The 20,489-nt window shown below is 40.6% G+C and overlaps 1 protein-coding gene across 8 annotated transcripts in view; it reads left to right on the forward strand.

Moving 5' to 3' along the window:
• Positions 1-20,489, forward strand: part of INPP4B (inositol polyphosphate-4-phosphatase type II B) — a 595,725-nt gene that overhangs the window by 482,586 nt on the left and 92,650 nt on the right. For all 8 annotated transcript variants that reach the window (XM_036282080.1, XM_036282084.1, XM_036282081.1 and 5 more), the window contains one exon: positions 8,151-8,328. In XM_036282080.1, the coding sequence (XP_036137973.1) occupies positions 8,151-8,328 (178 nt within the window). The remainder of the gene's footprint in view (positions 1-8,150; positions 8,329-20,489) is intronic.

The raw sequence follows: 20,489 nt of genomic DNA on the forward strand, positions 1-20,489 counted from the left end.
GCTTTTATATCACTTTTAAATGACTGTCTGAGCGGGAGTGTGTGAGCTGTGGTACTAAAGTTAGTAAACAGGTTCTAAAACAATGTCTACCCGGAGGATGTGTACACACAGAAAGAATATAGAGCCTTAGGCTTGCAAGGTCTGTGGAAAAATGATCAGGCAAAAAAGTTACTCCCTTTTTCTCCTTCTCTGCTACCGGCTCCTGGCTGTGCATATAGAGGACAGGCATCATCACACTCGTCCATGGGTGATCCTGGGGCGACCTCTGGCCTTTCGCTTTCCTCATTGCATTGACCGCATAGCAGTCATAAAATATTTGTTCAGAGCAATTGACTGTGAGATGATTTCCAAGTTCTTTCTTTGTTCTAAACTGCATTATAAAAGAGAATCATACACCTTCTCTAATGAGCTTTGTCTTAGTAAGAAGATGAGACTTTAAAAATTATATTTTATTTTTAATATTTATTGGCTGTACTTACCGTTATGTTACTAAATAAAAAGATGTTTCCTGTGTTAGTTTTCATATGATAACTTTTCCAAATTTAAAATGGGTCAATACTGTGTTCATAACATTGTAGAATAAAGAGTTCAAACTGTGTTATAATAACATGGTTTTGAATCCTGGTTTTACCATCTATACTAGTTGTGTGATACAGGCCAAGTTACTTAACCCACCCAAACTTCAGTATCCATATCTGTATAATGGAATAATATTTGTTCTTCCGAGATTGCTGTCAAGATTAAAATAATCCCTGAAAAGAATTTAGCATAATGCTAGAGAGGGAGAGAGAGATTTGAATTATTAGTCTTAATTTTACAGTGTAAATTATTGGTTTTATTAGAGACTCTCCAAAAAATATCCTCAGACTTAATAGGTAAAAAAAATAAAATGATTCCTAAATATACCTTTTGTTTTTCTGTATCCTTATCCCATGTCATAATCACCGGCACTATAAAATCATATGCTGGGAACATTTGTTTTTGTTTTTCCCCAGGTTTATTGAGGTATAACTGACAAAAAAATTTATATCTCAAGGTATATATCTTGGTTTTGATATATGTATACATTGTGAAATAATCAAGCTAATTAAGCTATCTATCATATCACATAGTTACCATTTTCTTTTCTCTGTTTTTGTGATGGGAACTTAAGATCTACCCTTTTAGCAGATATCAAGCATATAATGCTGTATTGTTAACTAGTCATCGAGAGCTGTAATTAGATCCCCAGAACTCACACATCTTACTTAACTTAAACTTTTTTTTTTTTTTTTTTTATCCTCACACGAGGATATTTTTCCATTCTTTGTACAGATAGAGTGGGAGGGAGAGAGAGGAAGGGCGAGAGAGAGAGAAACATCGACGTGAAGGGACACATCGAGTGGCTGCCACCCGCACGACCAACCAGGGCGGGGGACAAACTGCAACCGAAGTACGTGCCCTTAGCGGGAACCGAACCCGGGTCTCTCCGGACCGCAGGCCGACGCTCTAACCGCTGAGCCAAACCGGCCAGGGCTTAACTTAAACTTTTTACCCCTGAAACATCATCTCCCCATTTTTTTACTCCTCCATCCCCTGGCAACCACCATTCCATTCTCTGCTCCTGTAGTATGGTGATTTGCATGGCATACAATTAACCTCTTTAAGTGTACAATTCAATGATTTTTAGTACATTTATAGAATTGTGCAGTCATCATCACAATCCAATTTTATAACATTTCCATCACCCCAGAAAGGTCTCTTATGCCCATTTGCAGCCAAGGGAACAATTGCTTTTATAGTGTATTTGTGGAATGGTTTCTATCGTTGTGCTTTATCTTATTCTATACTTTGATTAGGCATGTGAATGGATAAGGTCCAGGTTGGAGTTGAGAAATATTTCAGATGGGGGCAACTGGAAGGTCTGGTTTGGGTGCCCCTCCGTCACACCTTCCGAGAGGAATGAGCATGAAACACCATTAGCCAAATGAAGAGAAGTGGAATGGAGCAGCTCCCTGGATGTGGACAGAGGAAACCAGGGCAGGGAATTCAGGAATAAATGGGTACAGGCGATGGAAGGAAGTGAAAACATATTGTTTATTTCAAGATCCTGTGATTGTTCCTGGGAAATTTTTGAGGGCAAGGATAAGGCTAAGGAAAGGATGTACACGGAAAAGTCTTATAGGTCAAGTAATTGCAGATAGGAGCTTGCAAACTAAAAAGTGGGATGGTAGAAGCCACCGTGATCAGAGCCAATCAGCAAATTTCCTTTGAGGGACAAGGGAACTGAAATGAATTTTAGAGGTTTCTCCCCCCCCCACCTTAATTAGCATCACCTGTCGGAGCTACTAAATGGCAGAACCAAGCCTTGTTCAAAAACGCTGTTGCTAAAATTAACATGAAACCGATATTTTTTTAAATGAGTAGTTTCAAAGATAAACATCAGTTTAAGCTTAGATCATGTAACTCATTTAATTATATGAGTGCGATCCATAGGAGGCAAACACAGAAGACTGCATTCCTCCAGCTCCTGTCTGTAGGCCACGCTTCTAGCAAAACAGTGGAGAGGCTACAGGAGGAAAAGCAGGGCTTTGGGTTTGTTTTTCTTCCTCCTACAATTTCCTGAGCACGTTATTAAACCCCGTGAAGCCAGAAGGGTATATTCAAATGCACTCAGGTACGCTTTCACTTATTATCCACATGGCTTTCTTCTCAGTTGAAATTGAGAGCATGTCGGTCCCTCCCTCTTGAGTCAAGGGATCGGTTTATGTTTGTTTGGTTGGTTTGGGTGTATTTTTATTTGTTTTTTTGCTTTTTTTTTTTTAAACAAGTAGTGCTTGAGTTGGGAAAAAATAAGTGGAATTGGTCCTTAGGTTTTTCGCTGGAGATTTAGCTCTGCCACTAGAGTAGAAGCACATTATTGTACAGCACTTTCGCTATGCTGGTCTTCTGCCCAGGCTCCTCCCCGCATTTCCTTCGCTCTGTCCTCGCCTGTTCATCCTCTCTCCGCGGTACTTTCCCACGACTCCGTTCGCTGAAGTGCCCGCTGGGTTGAGCACGTGGGTTCAGGAGTGGAGGTAGCAGTGGCAGGCGGGTGGAAAGACAGGGGAAGGGCAGAACGATTCCCAGGATTTGGGGTGTGGGTGAGGAACTAAGGAAGACTTGCTTTATTTTTCTCTCCTTGTTTGCCTCCTGCCTCCTTCAAACCTAAGCCTAAGTCAAGGATTTCAATGGCTTAGAGTAAGGACAGAGGTGGGGAGCTGGTTAGTAGGCTATTGCAATAGTCCTGCCGGGAGAAGGTGATGGTGGCTTGCACCGGGGTGGTTGCAGTGAGTGTGGAAATAAGTGGTTAGGTTCTGCAAGTGTTTTGAAGGAAAAGGCAACATTCTTCTGGAAAACTGGAGAAAAGACAGGAGAGAGGGAGAAGAGACACGGAGCACAGCAGATGGCCTTGCGGTGAGCTCCTTGGGGCCAGTGCAAGAGCTGCTGGTTGAGAATGGGGAGCTGGTCAGGGCCCAGCTGGGACGCCGTAAGCTGGAGCTGTCAAGAGGAGAGCTGTTGTTTGTGTGCTTGTTTGTTGACCGTTCCCATCGCCGTGTGTTTACTTCGGCTAGATAGTGACACATATCTGCGCATGTGAATGTGCAGGGGCCAGGGGACTCCAGGTCGAGGCTACGTGGCCCTCCTGTCCGTCTCCAAACACTTCCTCACAGGGTTTGCGGAGTCCCCGACGTCTCCACGTGAGAATGGCCCACAGCACAGAACACGGAGCCTGGGACATGCGCTCAGGTCTGCTCCGTGGAGTCGTCAGTCCTTCAGGGACAGGACCAGGCCACGCCTTTCTGGGCTCTTCCATGCGCAGCCTGGATGAAGTCCACCGTCCCTCGCTAGTGGGTCCCACTTGGCCTGGTGGGGCTGGGTGTTGCCGGTACCCGGGCCAATGTGCATGTGCTTGTTCCCGAAGGACACAGGACAGTGCACAGATCGCAGGACTCGGACATCTTGCCGAAGGCAGGTGCCAGTGCAGCTCCTGCAAGATGAGTAACTGAAATCTGTTGCAGCCCCGCCGCGGCGCTATATGGAACCTCATCCCCTTTCGTGCACGTGGGGTCCCAGCCGCGCCCACGCCGAATGACGGCCGCTCGGTCCTCTTCCGAACGGTGGCCCGACCCACCTGCGCCCAGCGGGCTCGCGCAGACGTGGCCCCTCCGCCGGCGCCGGGCCTCCGGTCGCAGAGGCCGCAGGACAGCCCAGAGCCTCGGATTTACATCGCAGTTCGCCGCAAAGGTCTCGGGGGACATGCGCGTGGGATCATTAGCACAGCTGAGGTGTTTGAACCGCGACACTAAACGAGGCTAGTGAGGAAGGACAGAGAGAGTTGTTGAGAAAGGAAGGAGTTGCAAGGACTGAGCCCTGGAGCCAGCCAGCCTAGCCGATGGGGACGCAGGAAGACCCACCAAAAGCAACCGAAGTGGGTTACACACTAAGAATATACAGACCTTGTTCTCATTTTCTTTTGGTAGCAATGAGAGGATATGCATGTGAATATCATTCCACTGCCTGCTTTATGTTTCTTTGTATCTCCGAAGTACAACACCCCACTGCCTGCGCACACGCACAGCACATGCGAGTATGGGTGTGTGTCTCTGTGTGTGTGCGTATTCTAATTAAATGGTAGTGCAGAATTTAAACAAATGTAAATTAAATGAAAATATGTATGTTCACATATGTACACTTATGTGAATTGTTTCACCCATGGAAAACTATTAGGAAACCAATTTCCATTTTTTTATGATCTATGACTTGCTATATTATTTACATCCTATAAAATATGTTGTGTCCAAGCAAATCTGTTGTTCTTCGGCTGCTTTTGTCTGATTGATAGTTAATTCGAGTGTTTGGACTCAGTTTGAATTTCAGACCACTATAAAACAGAGTTTAGCTGTATTCTTTTTATCTCAATAATTAAATTATACTCGTAACTCTCCATTTAAGAAGCTGTAACTGTTAAAATATATGACATGTTTAAAGAGTAAAGCACTGAATAGGTAGATGGAATTTATGCATACTTAAAATTATTCTGTGGTGGCGATATTTTTCTTCCCATACCGTACTATTTCATCCTGAGCATCAACACTGGCTTTTCCTGTGGAAAATGAATCTTTCAGCCTCACTAGATGAGGTGCTCAGCATTAAAAGATCTAATCAGGAGAACCCAATGCCTTCTGCACAGCTCTGCTCCAACAGCCTGGCTAGGAGCAGGGCAGGAGTTCTGTTGATAGCTCAGGATGGTGACTGAAGAATGTTTTGGAGGGGAGGAGGGGAATGGATGGGGAGAGTATTGGGAGGGAAACGATGAGAGGATGATGGAGAAACAGAGAGGCAACATCGCTAATGGGAAAGCAACCGAGGCAAAAAGTAGCTTTGTAAAAGGTTTATGAAAATGAGAATAAGTTCTGGATAAGGAGCTTAGGGTAAGATTAGTGAACTTTTATGAGAATCATTGTGTCGCATGATCAAAGGTCAGAGGGGATAAGGGTCCAAACGATGACAGCAGGTGTCTCTGAAGGTGCTCTGCTCTCACCTGCATCAGGATTTCCCTTTGCTATAGATGCTACAACCTCCTGATGCAGAATCTCCTAGCATTGCCAGAAAATCTGCATTAAAAAATATATATGCAATAGGGTAGACCCAGAAACATGGAAGTAGGGTACAGACTCAGAAGAGGAGGTGGTGGGGGGAGGGAAGAGATAAACCACAGAACTTATATACATGCAAGCATAACCAATGGACATAGACAACAAAGCCGGGGATGCGGTGGGGGGATGGGGAGGAGGGTGTCAATGGGGTAAAAAAGGAAAACCATCTGTAACAAAAAAAAAATAAAAAAAAAAAAATACACACACACGCACCCGGACCCTATCCTCACCCCAAGTGAATCTTGTGCCTGCTAAAATGTGAGCCCAGCTGAACTATGGTAGAAGAACCCATGGGAAACAAAACTTGAAATGTATGTGTTAGATTCCAATGGAGAACAGACACGAAGGGAATTTGCAGAGTAAGACATAGGTAGGAAAAGGTCATGAGCGTAGGTAAGGTTCAGGAATAAAGAGCCAGCGTGATATGAGTAAGGAAAGAAGGCAGGGGTGACAGGAGCCAGGAGGAAGGCGCAGGACGGACTGTATGAGAGACCAGGAATGACATCCTCAAAAAGAGGACAGGCCCATGAAGAGAAAACTGGAAGACCACACAGGGGCTGGAGAAGGCTGGCTATCCAAGCAAGAGCTGAGCCGCAGGAAGCCCTTCAGTACTCTAACATGACACCAGAGAGCAAGTTATAATGACAAGAGCAGATCAGTGGGAAGGGGATCGGGCAGCTAGGCACACTGCTTTCTGTGTCAGGTCTGCATTATGTCCTCTCTGTCACAGCTGTCACAGCTGCTGGGCATCAAACAGCATCCCCACCCTGGGGACCCATCAATATCTTTAGATAATCATTATCTTTACAAAAATAACATGGGGTGGTTTGATTTCCTAAAGAGTGTGGTGGATTGAACTTTGTACCAAATCTGAGTACAGATGATTTTTGTTCTATGGTTAGCACACCCCAGCCTAAGGTTGGAAGAGCTGGAAAGAGACAAGAGACATAAACAATTGGCATTGTTTTCTTTCTCCTCCTCACCATTGTTACAGGTCTAGTGCCTGCATTTGCATTAAAATAGATATGATGAGTAGTGAAGGCATGTTTTGTTTTTAAGCTTCTGCTTCTGAAATTTAAGTCATATAGAAAAATGAGAACAAATTCTTGCAAGTGTCATAGATTAGCAATGTGTTTTCTTCATAAATCTATACCCCTTGTTGCCGTCTTGTCCTGTCTTAGGAATACTCCAAGCAACCAAAGACATTCCTTTTAATCATTGTGCAAGAAAAAATTAAATAACTAGCATAATAGTCATTATATGTTTGCAGAAGAATATTGTCTCTCTGAAGAAACTGATAACCATTAGTGTGAAGGGAAGGGAGTATGCTTTCTGGATGGGAGTTTTTCTTATTGGATCCTAAAGTTTCAAAATAAGAAATGGAATGATGGGAATTTTAATAATTGAACTGGTAAATGTAGAGAAAATATTCAATAAATACTCAACATAGTTTGCAAGGTATTATGCAAAGTTGGATGTGAGGGATGTAAGCAACTTTGCACTGGCCATGTGGGTGCACCAACCATGACTTCTCCTTTCTTCCCCTTTTCCTGATGTTTTGTTTTATTCCTTTCCCTGCTGGAATGCCTCCTTCATTTTCCTAAAAACACTGGCCAAAGATTTTTTTCCCTCAATGGAATCCTTATCCCCATCAGGTGCTTGACCAATTCCTAGGAGATGGTAATGAACTCAGCAATCAATTCTAGATTTTTTTTGATAACTTAAATGAAAAACCACAAGGAACAAAAAAAGGTGATACTATAAAAAGGTGATAAAATACTATAATGAAAATTTTCTGCTAGAAATGTTCTTTTTCTATACAGTCAAATTTTCCATATGCCCATATGGCATGAATTTCTCAGCATTAAAATGCACTCCCTTTGCCCCAAGCATCATGGGAGAAGATATAGGTAGTAGTTATTGAACACGTGCTCTGTGTCAAGCACTCCGTTAGGCACTTCCCATGAATGATCACCAATCCAACCCAACTCTTATCATTATAAATAATTATCTGGATAAGTATTCCCACGTTCCTCAGGAAACAGGCTGCCCAAGGCCACTCAACTAGCAAGTGCCAGGGCCAGGATTTATGCTCAGATTTCCCTGAATATCACTCAGTCTTTTCCCTCCGCACTATGTGACCTCAAATTCATTAGAATTAATCCTAATACTAATTTGTTTTGATTGTTAATACATGACATATGTAAACATAAAGATTATTCCTAGTTGTTGAATAAGGACTGGATTTATTTTACCTAGCCTTAAAAAATATCTGGGTCATTTTACCTAAAAAAAACAAAAACAAAAACAAAAACAACTCTTAGGACGTTATAAAAATGTCTTAGAGCAGTTCTTATCTGTTCATAGGAAGGAATGCTATGTGGAGTTATGTTTATTATTTGACGTCTGATAGTAAGGACTGCAGGTTCTTTCTGTTCCGTGTGTCACGTGCCTTTGTCTTTGTTGTTGTAGTACTGGATACCAGTTTATTTACTATTCACCTGAAAACACAGCCAAAGCAAAGGAAGTCCTCAGCAACATCAATCAACTACAACCTCTGATAGCGACCCATGCAGACCTGCTGCTTAATTCTGCAAGCCAGCATTGTCCAGACAGCCTGAAGACTTCTTTAAAGATGCTTTCGGAAAAGGTAAGACCCAAATCATCCCTACAGCGGGGAAAATGAAATCCCCACGTCCACATTGGTGTTGCTTTATGCCCACGTTGCCTTTCAGAGACCTGGAAATGTAAAATAGACCACGTTAGAAAGGGAGCTTCAAAGTGTTGCCACTGGATCACACTGCGTTGGCCTCATTCTCTTTTCACATCTTACTGAACACAAATTTTTATTTTCCTAGTAGGAAATGAAATCTGTTACTGGTTGGTATATACTTTTTCTTTTCCTTGACATCCTTCATTTTCTTTGGTTCATGGTCTTGTCAAATGAATTAAGTTAGAATTTGAAAATTACTTTATTTTCCTCTGGTGATCACCTAATTTTCATGCATACGAAGCTGTACATTTGAAGTGGAATGTCACTTCATTTGAAAGCAGAACTCGGATGTGGATTCTTATCGGTGGCGTGGGTCAATTTCTCTGCCTGCTTCGCTTTCAGCATTATCTACTGGGAGAAGGTTCTAAAGTGTTCCCCAAATACTATTTATAGCTTGAAACGTAGTGGGATCTAATCCTTAGTTTTTCCAAAGGTGACTCGCACCTTATATGCAGAGAGGCCAGGTAGCCTGGCAAAGGCAGATACTCAGCATCAACTTCCATAACCAATTAGGGCAACTGAGTGACACAGAGAGAGAACCAAGGCAGAAAAAGACAAATTGCAGCTTGCTTTTAAATGGAAAACCAGGTGTCCCGGAGTCCCATTCCAGTGCACTCATCCTTAACCTCTGCGTTCTGAGGACACACTGCAGTTTATTATGAGATACTTTCAATAAATATGCCCTTGAAGCAACTGACCAAAGACAGTTCTCATGGTGTTATTTAAAATAAAATAACAGTGTATGTCTTCACATCCCTGAAGAACAGATTCATAAAACCTGGATACCATATATATATCTATATATAGATATAGATATTCAGATATGTTAATTTATAATAATCATAATTCCTCACACTTGTTGAACATTTTAGTTTAAAGTGTACATTATTATATATTTTCTCAGAGGATGCAACTCATATCTGTTTTCATTAAAAATCAGCTCATACCTATTCAGAAAGGTCAAATTAATTGTCTAGTAAATTAGAAAGTAAAAAAAAAAAAACTGAAGCCCAAGACTTGGGGGTCGAGATGCAGCATTCCTTCTATGTCAGATCAGGTCCCTCCATCATGCCAAGAGAGGAAAACATTAAGCCAGGTTTTACAAGTACCAGTCAAATACTGTGCTAGGGGCTTCCTGCCTGATGACATTTTATTTCATCGTGCAGAGGTGGGTACATACTGAGTGTCTAGCTCACCAGCAGAGGCAGCTTCCAGAACGCAGCACAAGGAGGGAGGAAACTGGTATCTTCTGTGTAATATATGTGCTTTGACATTTACATTTTTATAATAAAAAAGAACATTTTTAGACGAACTCTCTAGAAACTTAAGTATTCTGATAGTCAATAAATATGTCTGATAGTCAATAAATGTTGTGGCCAGGAAAAAGGGTTGTGGGGAGAGGAGAGTGTTATACACAGTAAGATAATATAATTTCATTTTGGTTCAGTTCTCTTTGGAATTTCTGGGTAGAGGTGAGGTTTTCTGGATTCTCGAAGCAGAAATGTTAGTAAGTAGCATATCATTGCGGTGATCATAGAGCAGTATTTATATTCTTCCTGTGCACTGGGCAGGGACTTGTCATTTCATAGATCATTTACAACTTGTTGCAGTGATTGGGTGGGGGGACAGAGCATGTATTTTCTCCTCCTTTAATTCAGCATCGCTCTAACTTTTTCCCCTATATTTTTTCTACTGAGTAGACATGCTTCATCTACTAATAAATCTGTCAGCCCTTGAAATTAGGAAGACCTTTTTAAGTTTGCAAGCTATGCATTTTCTTTTTAAGAATGCCTGGCTGGAATTTCAAAGCGTTATCGAAGTGAACAGAGTTGCATAGTCTATGAAGACAATTAGTAGCTCATGGTCTAAAATAAAGTATGATTCATTTCTACCTAGCCATGCTACTGATGGTTCAGACTGCATAGCCCAAGACCGGTCGGTTTTTATTATATATTCATTCATTCATTCATTCATTCATTCATTCACTCACTTTGGTAACTAATGGCCCAATAAACACTTTGTTAAAAAGAAAAAAATAGCCCAGCTGGTATGGCCTAATGGATTGAGCATCATCCCATAGATTGAGAAGTCTCAGTTCGATTCCCAGTCAAGGCACATGCCCGGGTTGCGGGCTTGATCCCCAGTATGGGGTGTGCAGGAGGCAGCCAATCAATGTATCTTACATCCTCTCTCTAAAAAAGTCAATAAAAACATATTTTTAACAAAAAGAATGAATAAAGTGTGATTCACAAATTTAGCACAGAAGATAAATATTTTTAGTACCATCTTAAATTGTAGTATAATTTAATATTAGCTTAAAATATGTTATTTAGCTTAAAGCATGTTATTTTTAAGATCAGGTCTTGCACAGTGCGGATTAGGGAGTAAAAGTCCTTTCTTTGTTGATAGTTCCTTGTTTCTCTTATTGAATCTAAGCTGTTAGAAAAACACATACCTGAGTTGTTTTCTTAGGAACTCATTTCTGTAGGATATTTAATACGTAACGGGAATTGTCTGTTCGTACGTACAGAGAACAGAACTCTAAAGGTTTCGTAGCCTTTGAGTGGCCGGACGTGGCAGAGCCCACTGTGGTGACTGGTGCTGGGGAAGGTTGAAAGGAGCTGTTCAATTATTTTGTCATGAGACGGCATCTCCTCTCAGGAAACCCGTTACACCTGGAGAGGGCCGATGGCTGCATTATCAGTTCAGTATACACTCAGCGTCTGGGTGCTTTTCAGTCTTTGCCTGAGTACTGATCTGCATATGCTAGAGAATCAACTACCCACATCCAGGGAAGTAAACACCAGAAATAAGCAGACCAGACCATTCCTGGTGGTCATACAGGGCTGGGGAAAGCGAGGGGCAGCAGAGAAACCCAGCTTGCTCATGGTTCATGTTCGGAGACTCTCAGAGCAGGCAATATGTGCAGGTCCACAGGCCATGCAGATGATCTCTGTTGCTACTGAGGATCGAGACACAGGAGTAAGGCTCCCCAGGAAAATCCAGTCCTGCTCAATGTCTATTGGTGGACGAAACAAAAAAACACAATTTATAAAAGTAAAATATGTAATGAATTGGTACTATTTGCTAGTCACTCTCCCTGACACCGAGAGCACAACGTGGAGTAAGATTCAGGCCTGTTCTCCCACAGAGGTCAAGGTTCTCCATGGAAGTGGTTATGGTGCTAATGATGATGACGGTTACTGCTAGTTTGGAAGTTTACTAACTGTGATGTGATGTACTATTATAATGTCTTCAATTTTCATTAAGTCTCTGAGGTAGGTATTAAAAAAAAGATTTTTTATCCTCACCTGAGGATATTTTTTTATTGACTTTTAGGAGAAAGGAAGGAAGAGAGAGACACAGAGGTGGGACAGGCATAGATGTGAGAGAGAAACATCAGTCAGTTGCCTCCGTAAGCTCCCCAACCAGAGATCGATCCCGCAACCTAAGTATGTGCCATGACCAGAAATTAAACCCAGAACCTTTGTGGTGTTTGGGATGACGCTCCAACTCACTGAGCCACCCAGCTAGGGCAATGGGTACTCAGATTGTTAACATTTAATCTTCCTAATCCCATGAAGTAGGTCATTTTAATATCCTCATTTTATGCAGTAGAGGAAATTGAGATACAGAAATATATGTAATGAGCCCCAAATCACCCACCTTGTAACTCCGGCTCCAAATTCTGTGAGCTTAACCACTATGGTATATTGTCAAATGCCCCATGTGTGTTAAGATAGACACTGTGTGTAGATTTAGGGGAACACATGGGGAGGTGGGGGTGGGGAGGACATAACTAAAATTTCCCGAGCATAAAATTCGCCTATAAATGTTTTATGTCCTAATGTATACAAACTCAATTAAATTATTATAATACTTTAATTCTTAGTATGTCTTCTGGTGTATAACTGAGTTTGTTGGCTGCCTATTAGTTTATACAAATGTTAGAGAAATTATTTAATCTTGTTATTGGGGTTGGGGGTTCTTGAGTTTCCCAAGATAAAAGTTGAGAGGAAACCCCCGAGAAATTTGCAGACAGATTTTATTAAGGTTTTGCTCGAGCACCAGGGAGGCGGGACAGAGGCGAGGACGGTCCTCTGACTGGCGGGGCTGCTGGGCTTGGCTGCTCTCACAAAGTGGGGACAGCAGGCCTGCAAGAACAGGCCAGCACTTTTGAAAAGGCAGGCTTGTGGAATTTTCCATTTCAGGTCGGTGACTTCGTTTTCTAGCTGCGCCTGCGCTATGGGGGCAAGACGGCAGACTGCTCACTGTCACCACCCCGGGAGGTCATGGAGCAGTCAGCCTTGAGTGGCTGTCCGTGTGGGGCCACGGTTTCGACCTCAGCAAGGAAGCAGGCAGTTGGAAGGGAGGTAAAATCAGCCACCTCTGTGTTTTTGAGTAGGGAAGGGCGAGGCGGTGACAGTCCTGCGTTCAGATTACGGTGTTCCTTCTGGCCGCCTGGGCTTACCTTGGCTTCCTGGTCACCGGCGTTTGGAGATCCCGGGCCCAAGTCCCTATACCGTGTCATTGTGCTGTAGGATCAGAACAAAAGACAAACTGAGTTTCTGTGAATCATTCCAACAGACAAAGCATAGACCATATTTTTAACATAAGATACAAAAGGTTAATGACAGAGTGAAATAAAAGTGCACTTTTCTTTTCCCTAGATTAAAAGTACGCAATGCTATGGACAACAAGAGAGAGAGGGGAAAGTAATATAAAAATTTCAGACAAAAAAGAAGGGCCCAAATGTAGGCAATGCTTAGCTGTGCCCGTACCTCAGATATATGTGTGGCATGAGTTCAAATGCCCATTGCATTCTTTGTTCCACAGAGATCAGCAGACCTTGTTTACAGTCATGATTATCCTGCTAATCAAAACGCCACGCTGAGCGCCTAATTGCGTGTGATATGATAGTCGATACTATAGAACAAATGCTACAAGGACATGGTCTTTAACTTTTACAATGTAAGAATTTAAAAGAACAGACTGTTTCCCAATATTGCATATGTGAATTGGTAAACAACTAAAAGGATTTTGTCACAAGTAGTGAAGCAGTACTCATAGCATATTTGAGAAAAATCTCACACATTTCAAATCCTGCGTTCTTTCAACTTTAGCACAGTAGATCAAAACATCCTATTGTGTTCAGTGAAGGAAAAAAGCATTGTATTGTAAAAGTTAACTCAGGATTTTTAAAAGAAATATTCTGTTTTCCTTAATAATGAGCCAGGAAGTCAGTATGCTAAGAAGTTGAAGATATACACAATACACAGATTACTTATGTTGATAACTGGGAAGAAATGACTCAGTGATGTTGGTACTGAGAAGGAATTTCTTATTGTTTATTTACTGTAATCGCTCCTAGGTCTAACTCAGTTCCAAACTGAACAGAAGACTTAATGAGTCGAGGAATGTGTTCATTTTTATAGATGGTGAAAGTGTGTGTGTGTGTGTGTGTGTTCTAAGGGAAATTGAAAATACCTGGTATAAATGAAGATGAAACTTCAGGATTGAACTTTTATGTCTTTTTAAAAAATAATCTCCCTCATATGGTAAAGATTTAATTGGTGAAATAAGTAATATTATATCAAAACCAACCTTGTGCTTATTAGAATATGAAATAATGGAGAGCATACAGATAAGAAAGTAAAATAAATGTAAGAATGAGTCCTGTACATGACAGTAGAGCTCCCGTTTCTGGCTTTGGAAAGTAGGCAGCACGGTTGGATACCGACTACATGGCCCCGTAATCGGCCAGCTCATTTCCACAGGCAGTGTCCAGGCACCACACGGAGGCAGAAGCCACATGGTAACTTCTCACATTGGCGAAATGGAGATCAGAGTTTAGGAAACTCAAGGTGGTTAGAATTCACAGACAAGGGTGCCAGAAAGGAGGGAACCTCACACAGAAAGAGCCCTGATAATCTGCATATGGGTGCTTTAACTCCTTTTCCTAAATACTGATCTGCATTTGCCAGAGAATCAACTACTCACACCCGGGGTCGTACAGGGCTTGCAACAGCTGAGCCTCTGGCCAGCAGAGTGAAGACTGTGCAACACCTTGAGCATTGGGTAGAGCCCTCAGAGGTGGTCCTAGTACTGGGGCTAAATTAGTCCTAGATTAAAGACCGTTCAGGATCCACTCAAACAAGGCTTAAAAATAAAGCTTGAAAGGATCTTAGTGATTCTAAGTAGCTTAACTTCACACTGGCACAAAATCCGTTACTTAAAGGAACACAATAAAATCCAGCAGCCAAGAATGTGAAATACAAAATTCCTGGTATTCAATAGTATATACCAAGCACACAATGAAGCAGAAAAATTTGACCAATAACCAGAAAAAAAAAATCGAGCAATAGAAACAGACCCAAAAATGACGGAGATGATGCAGTTAGCAGACAAGGAGGAACAGGCTAAGAAGAAAAATGGAAGATTAAAAAAAAATCACAAAGAACTTGGAAAAAAGTTAAGTATTATTTCTGAAAAAAAAAATGTACTTGGTATAACTAGCAGATTGATCACTTCAGAAAAATTGATAGTGAACATGCAAACATAGCATTAGAAACCATTCAAATGAACCACAAAGAGAAAAAGACTGAAAAAAAAAAACAACCATAACATGAATAACAGAAATCCTGAGAATCTAATGTACATGTAATTAGAGTCCCAATAGAAAACAAGAAAGAAACAGATAAATATCTACAGAAATGATGACCAAAATTTTTCAAAATTTGATGAAACTACAGATTTAATGAGCAAAAAGCACTGTAGCATAATAAGCATTTTAAAAAATTACTGGGAAACTGAGATTAGAAGAAAATTGTAGCCCTGGCTAGTTTTGCTCAGAGGTTAGAGCCTCTGCCCCACGGACCAATGAGTCTTGGGTTTGATTCTGGTCGGGCACGTACCTCTATTGCTGTTTGGTTCTCGACCCTGGTCAGGGTCATGCAGGAGGCAACCAGTCGATGTGTCTCTCTCACATCGATGTTTCTCTCTCTCTCCCTCCCACTCTATCTGAAGATGAATGGGAAAATATCCTTGGGTGAAGATTTAAAAAAAAATAAAATTGTGAAACAACCAGAGAAGCAGCAACAAAAACCACATGATGAGTAGAGGAACAGAGATGAGAATGGTAACAGGCTTTTACTAGACACTATGCGAGCCAGAGGACAGTGGGGTAGCATCTTCCGAATGCTGACATACGCAAAAAAGTCATAATTCCACATCTAGACAAGATGTCTCTCAAAAAATAAAAGGGAAGACCATTTTAGATAAGTGAAAATAGAAATTTCATAGCAGACTTGCACTATAACAAATTTTAAAGGAAAATCTTTCGGCAGAAGGAAATGATATCATGGAAAATTTGGATCTACACAAAAGAATAAAGTCTACCAGAAATGGTAAATGTGTGAATAAAATAATCCAAATGTTTAATTTACTTAAACATATTTACTCTTTAAAACAAAAATAATACCAATTTTTTCTTGATTTTTTACACTAGAGTAAGCATAGACATATAAATCAATGAAATAGAATCTAGAAGGTTCTAGAATGTAGAGATTCTAGAGAACCTAGAAATAGACCCCACATATATGCTTAAATAACTTCCGACCAAGTGTGAAGGAAATTTATTGGGGAAAAGATACCTTTTTCTTTTTCACATATAATGGAGAAACAATTGGATATTCATAAACAAAAAAATTAACTTTTCTTTATCTTTACCTCACACATATAAAAATTAGTTAAAAGTAGCCCTAGCCGGTTTGGCTCAGCAGTTAGAGTGTCGGCCTGTGGTACAGAGAGACCCGGGTTCGGTTCCCGCCAAGGGCATGTACTTCGGTTGCAGTTTGTCCCCAGCCCTGGTTGGTCGTGCGGGTGGCAGCCACTCGATGTGTCCCTTTCACGTCGATGTTTCTCTCTCTCTCTTCCTCTCTCTCCTTCCCACTCTATCTGTACAAAAAAGGAAAAATGTCCTCGGGTGAGGATAAAAAAATAAATAAATAAAAATTAGTTAAAAGTAGATCTTAGACCTTAAAATATAAACTAAAAGAAAAAAGCAGACACACTTCTAGAAGACAAGATTGGAGAAAATTTTTGTCATCTTGGGTAGGCAGATATTTCTTAGACACACAAAGCCTGACCCCTAAAAAGAAAATAAGTGATATATAAGACTTCATCAGAATTTAAAACTTTCATTCAAGTTTTTAGAAGACACTATTAAGAAAATGAAAAAGCAAGTCATGGACTGAGAAAATATTTGTAAAATGTGTATCTGCAAAGGACTTATATCAAAATATATAAAGTTTTTATAACTAATGATAAGGTAAACACTCAATTAAAAATGGGCAAACTAATTGAAAAGCCATTTCACCAAGGAAGATAGATGGTTGGCAAATAAGCAAATATTAGCATTAGGGAAATGAAAATTAAGACTCAAATGAGATGTCACTAACCACCAGCTTAAATGAAAAAGGCTGAGCATATGAAGATTTGGGGAGATATGGAACAAACTAGGCTTTTCATATATCGCTGATGTGTGCCCAGTTATTTGCATACTTTGGAAAATAGTGCAACAGTGTCTCAAAAAGTTAAAAACTGAAACACAGTATGATCTGGTCAGCTCACTCCTAGTTACCAGAGAGGAAGTCTGTTCTGAGAACGTGTTGAGTGCGGAAGGGCTAGAGGCCGGTGTTGTGAAGATCATCCCCAGTTGCAGTAAACAGGCTGAGCCAGGACAGAGCACCGGAATTACTGAGCATCACAGAATGTCAGTTATGCTTCCTGGGAGCTTGCTCAAGTACAAATTCCGATGCATCAGTTCTGAGCTGGGCCTCGGAAATCTACATTTCAATATTGCTGGCTTTGGAAAACACCCTGAAAAAAGAAAAGTTAAAGTATATCGATTCGTAAGGAAACTATGGAAAGTCTCCAGGTGGAATGTAGAAAGGATCTTACCTGGGATTAGCTGTGGGAATATAAAATGAGGGTCAGTCTTTGAAATTATTGAAAAGGTGCATGTAACTAATAAAAATTGATGAGTAATTCAGAAGATTAAATAATCCTGAGGGTGATTCAGATGTTTGGACTCCGAGTTGCTGAATAGTAGTGATATTGCTCAGATGGAAAAAATGAAAAACACATGTATGTATGTATGTATGTATTTATCAATCAATCAATCCTCACCTGAGGATATTTTTCCATTTATCTTTAGATAGTGAGTGAGAGAGAGAGAGAGAGAAACACATCCATGTGAGAGGGACACATCACTTGGTTGCCTCCTGCATGACCCTGACCAGGACCAGGGACTGGACCACAACCGAGGTATGTGCCCTTGACCAGAATCGAACCCACAGCTCTTTGGTCTGTGAGCCGATGCTCTAAGCACTGAGCCAAATGAGCCAGGGCAGAAAACACATTTAATTAAAAACAACACAAACAAACAAAACCCTTTCAATTGGGCTGGGACTTCTAAACTCAAATGACTCCAGAGTGCAAACCGCTGGCAGCGGCTGGCTCAGGCAGGGAGCTGCAATGGGGTTACAGACCTTGGCACGTGGCAAACAGCTGAAGTTCTGGTCTGGATGGAGTTACATCACCAATGGGAAAAATGCTTTCAAGAAAGTAGTTTAAGGCTCCTTGAGGTTCTCTGAGCGAGCAGGAGAGTATAAGTCAACAAAGCAAACTGAAAAGGTCAGTCAAGAAAAAGAAGCATAAATAGAAAAGTGCTCTTGACAGTTTACAATGAACTCCCGTAGGGCTGCCCAGGTAGGCACTGCACATTGTACAAACGGGGAAAGTGGTTGCTTAGGTGATCAATCCAAGGTCAAGTGACTCGTTTCTCTGGGCTGCCCAGATATCAAGTAACACTCTTGGCTCAAAGTCCGATGTCCTTTGTTTTAAGAAATGTTATGTGAGATGTGTAAACACAATCAATGCACTAATGTCAGGATACAGAACTATTACCCTATGAAATAATGAAAGCTTATAACATTAAAAAATAAACAGGATTGTTTCTCGCCATATAGATGACAACTAAAATGCTAATCAAGTGTTTATGCCATTGGCTAATTCCATATTGCAGGTGGGTTTAGACATAGCTTTGAATTTTTTCAGTGACAGTAGGTCATTCTACATAGACTGGGGCTTTGATGAATTTGTTGAGATCTCTAATTAAAAAGAGTCGTTTTAAATGAACGTATCCTAAGTATTCCTCTGCCATTAATATTCAGAAAACTAGGAAATTTATTCCCAGGAAAAGTAATTTTTTTGTAGCTTTATATTTGCAGATAATTGTGTAAGTTACTTTGAAGAATACATATGTGCGAATATGAGTTGGAGAAATGTCAGTAAGGCAAGAAAGCACTTCACTTTTCAGATAACATTTCTCTCTTTTTAAATATCAAACAAATGAAATAGGTTTGCCTTTGCTGAAGTTTATGCTTTTTTAGTATAATATTGAACTGGTATTTTAAATGAATTGTTTTGCCTACCCTTACAATAACATTTAGACAACCTTTCTTTTTTCACTTACTGTAATGTGAGCTGAGTCAGAAAAGGAAAAAGATTTTCAGAACTCCAAGGCGACAGGCAACTCAGAGGCATCGTTAAATCCTAGCCATGACTTTTAGCTTCCCTAGTATCCTCTCAGTTGCAAGTACAACAAAATATAGGTGTGCTGGAATTGTGGGACCATATTCATCTCTATAAGCTTATTTATTTGACTGTAAAACATCAGGGTCTACATTGGTCTATACTAAGTAATGCTGCTCAAGAAAATTAAGAATTTTTCCCCAGGTCATGTAGAGAATATTTTCTTTTCTTTTCTTTTTTTTCTTTTTTAGCCAAATGCAATTCTGTATACAGGATCTTGGTGATCTAGAGAGTTTCCCAGGGGTCAGATAAGTTTTTCAATATACATACAAAGTAAAAGATCAGTTATTGTGTTTGCTTAAGATTTTGTATATATTATAATTTGTGTATTATATGATATTACAACCCAAAAATTCTGTGTTGTAAAACTGTAAGAATCTGCTGAATTATCTCCCACGTCTTGGTGATAAATCGACTCAAACGAGATCTGAATAAGTGAAGTGGAATCTCTGTGTGCATGTGCCATGGAAAAAAAAATGATTGCAATTACAGAACCGTGCAAGATGTCATTGCGAGCCAATAGATATTTAGCTACATGGTAATTATGTGAGTATGGTGGGGACTAGAACTGGAGTAGCAGGAATTCAAAGAAGGCAAGCAGTTTTGCTCTAAAAATAAATCAAAAGAGTTTATTGAAATCATCAACAGAGAATCGTTTCGTTGAGTTGAATGAAAGTAAATTCACATCTTTAATATTTACATTAACATTGATAGACACATCTATGCTGTATGGAAAGTTATATAAACACCACGTTCCCTCGTTTTGCTATAACCATACTGACTTGTTTGAATACTGTCAATCCAATTTTTTTCCAGTGCTTTTTTAAATACAAAGGTGCTTTTTTATTTTGCTTTCCCAGTTTGTTATCAAAATATTTTCCAACCTTTTATTCTCATATAATCTTTTCCCCATATTTCTTGTATACTCACCATTAAAGTGCCTTCCATATGACCGATAGGTTAAAAGAGTGTTTAATACCTCCAGTAAAGTTCAGCAGTGAAATCCGTTACACAGGCACTTGTGGACACAATGAATTCTGAGAGCTGGTAGCTGATCAAAACTCTTGGGGCATATGGGGTTGGGAAGAAGGGGAAGGACAGAAGGGGAAGGACAGAAGGGGAAGGACGGTGGCCGGAAGGTGGTGTGGAGTAAGTGGAAAAGCTACTGAATTTGTTAGGAAGCTTGGGGTGTGTTCCATTCGTGCGGCTAATAAGCAGTCTGCCTTGGGCAGGTCACCACTCTTGTTTCTTAGTTTCCTTGTCTGGTGAATGAAGCTTAGCTCTAAAGTCCCTTTCAGTTCTAGAACTCCGTGATCTATTGCAAAGAAGAGCTATGCAGATAGGACATCCTCTAATTAGGTCCTTGTTTGACACGTGGTTTA

The sequence above is a fragment of the Molossus molossus genome, unplaced genomic scaffold, assembly GCF_014108415.1.
Source record: "Molossus molossus isolate mMolMol1 unplaced genomic scaffold, mMolMol1.p scaffold_m16_p_4, whole genome shotgun sequence".
Taxonomy (NCBI): Eukaryota; Metazoa; Chordata; class Mammalia; order Chiroptera; family Molossidae; genus Molossus; species Molossus molossus.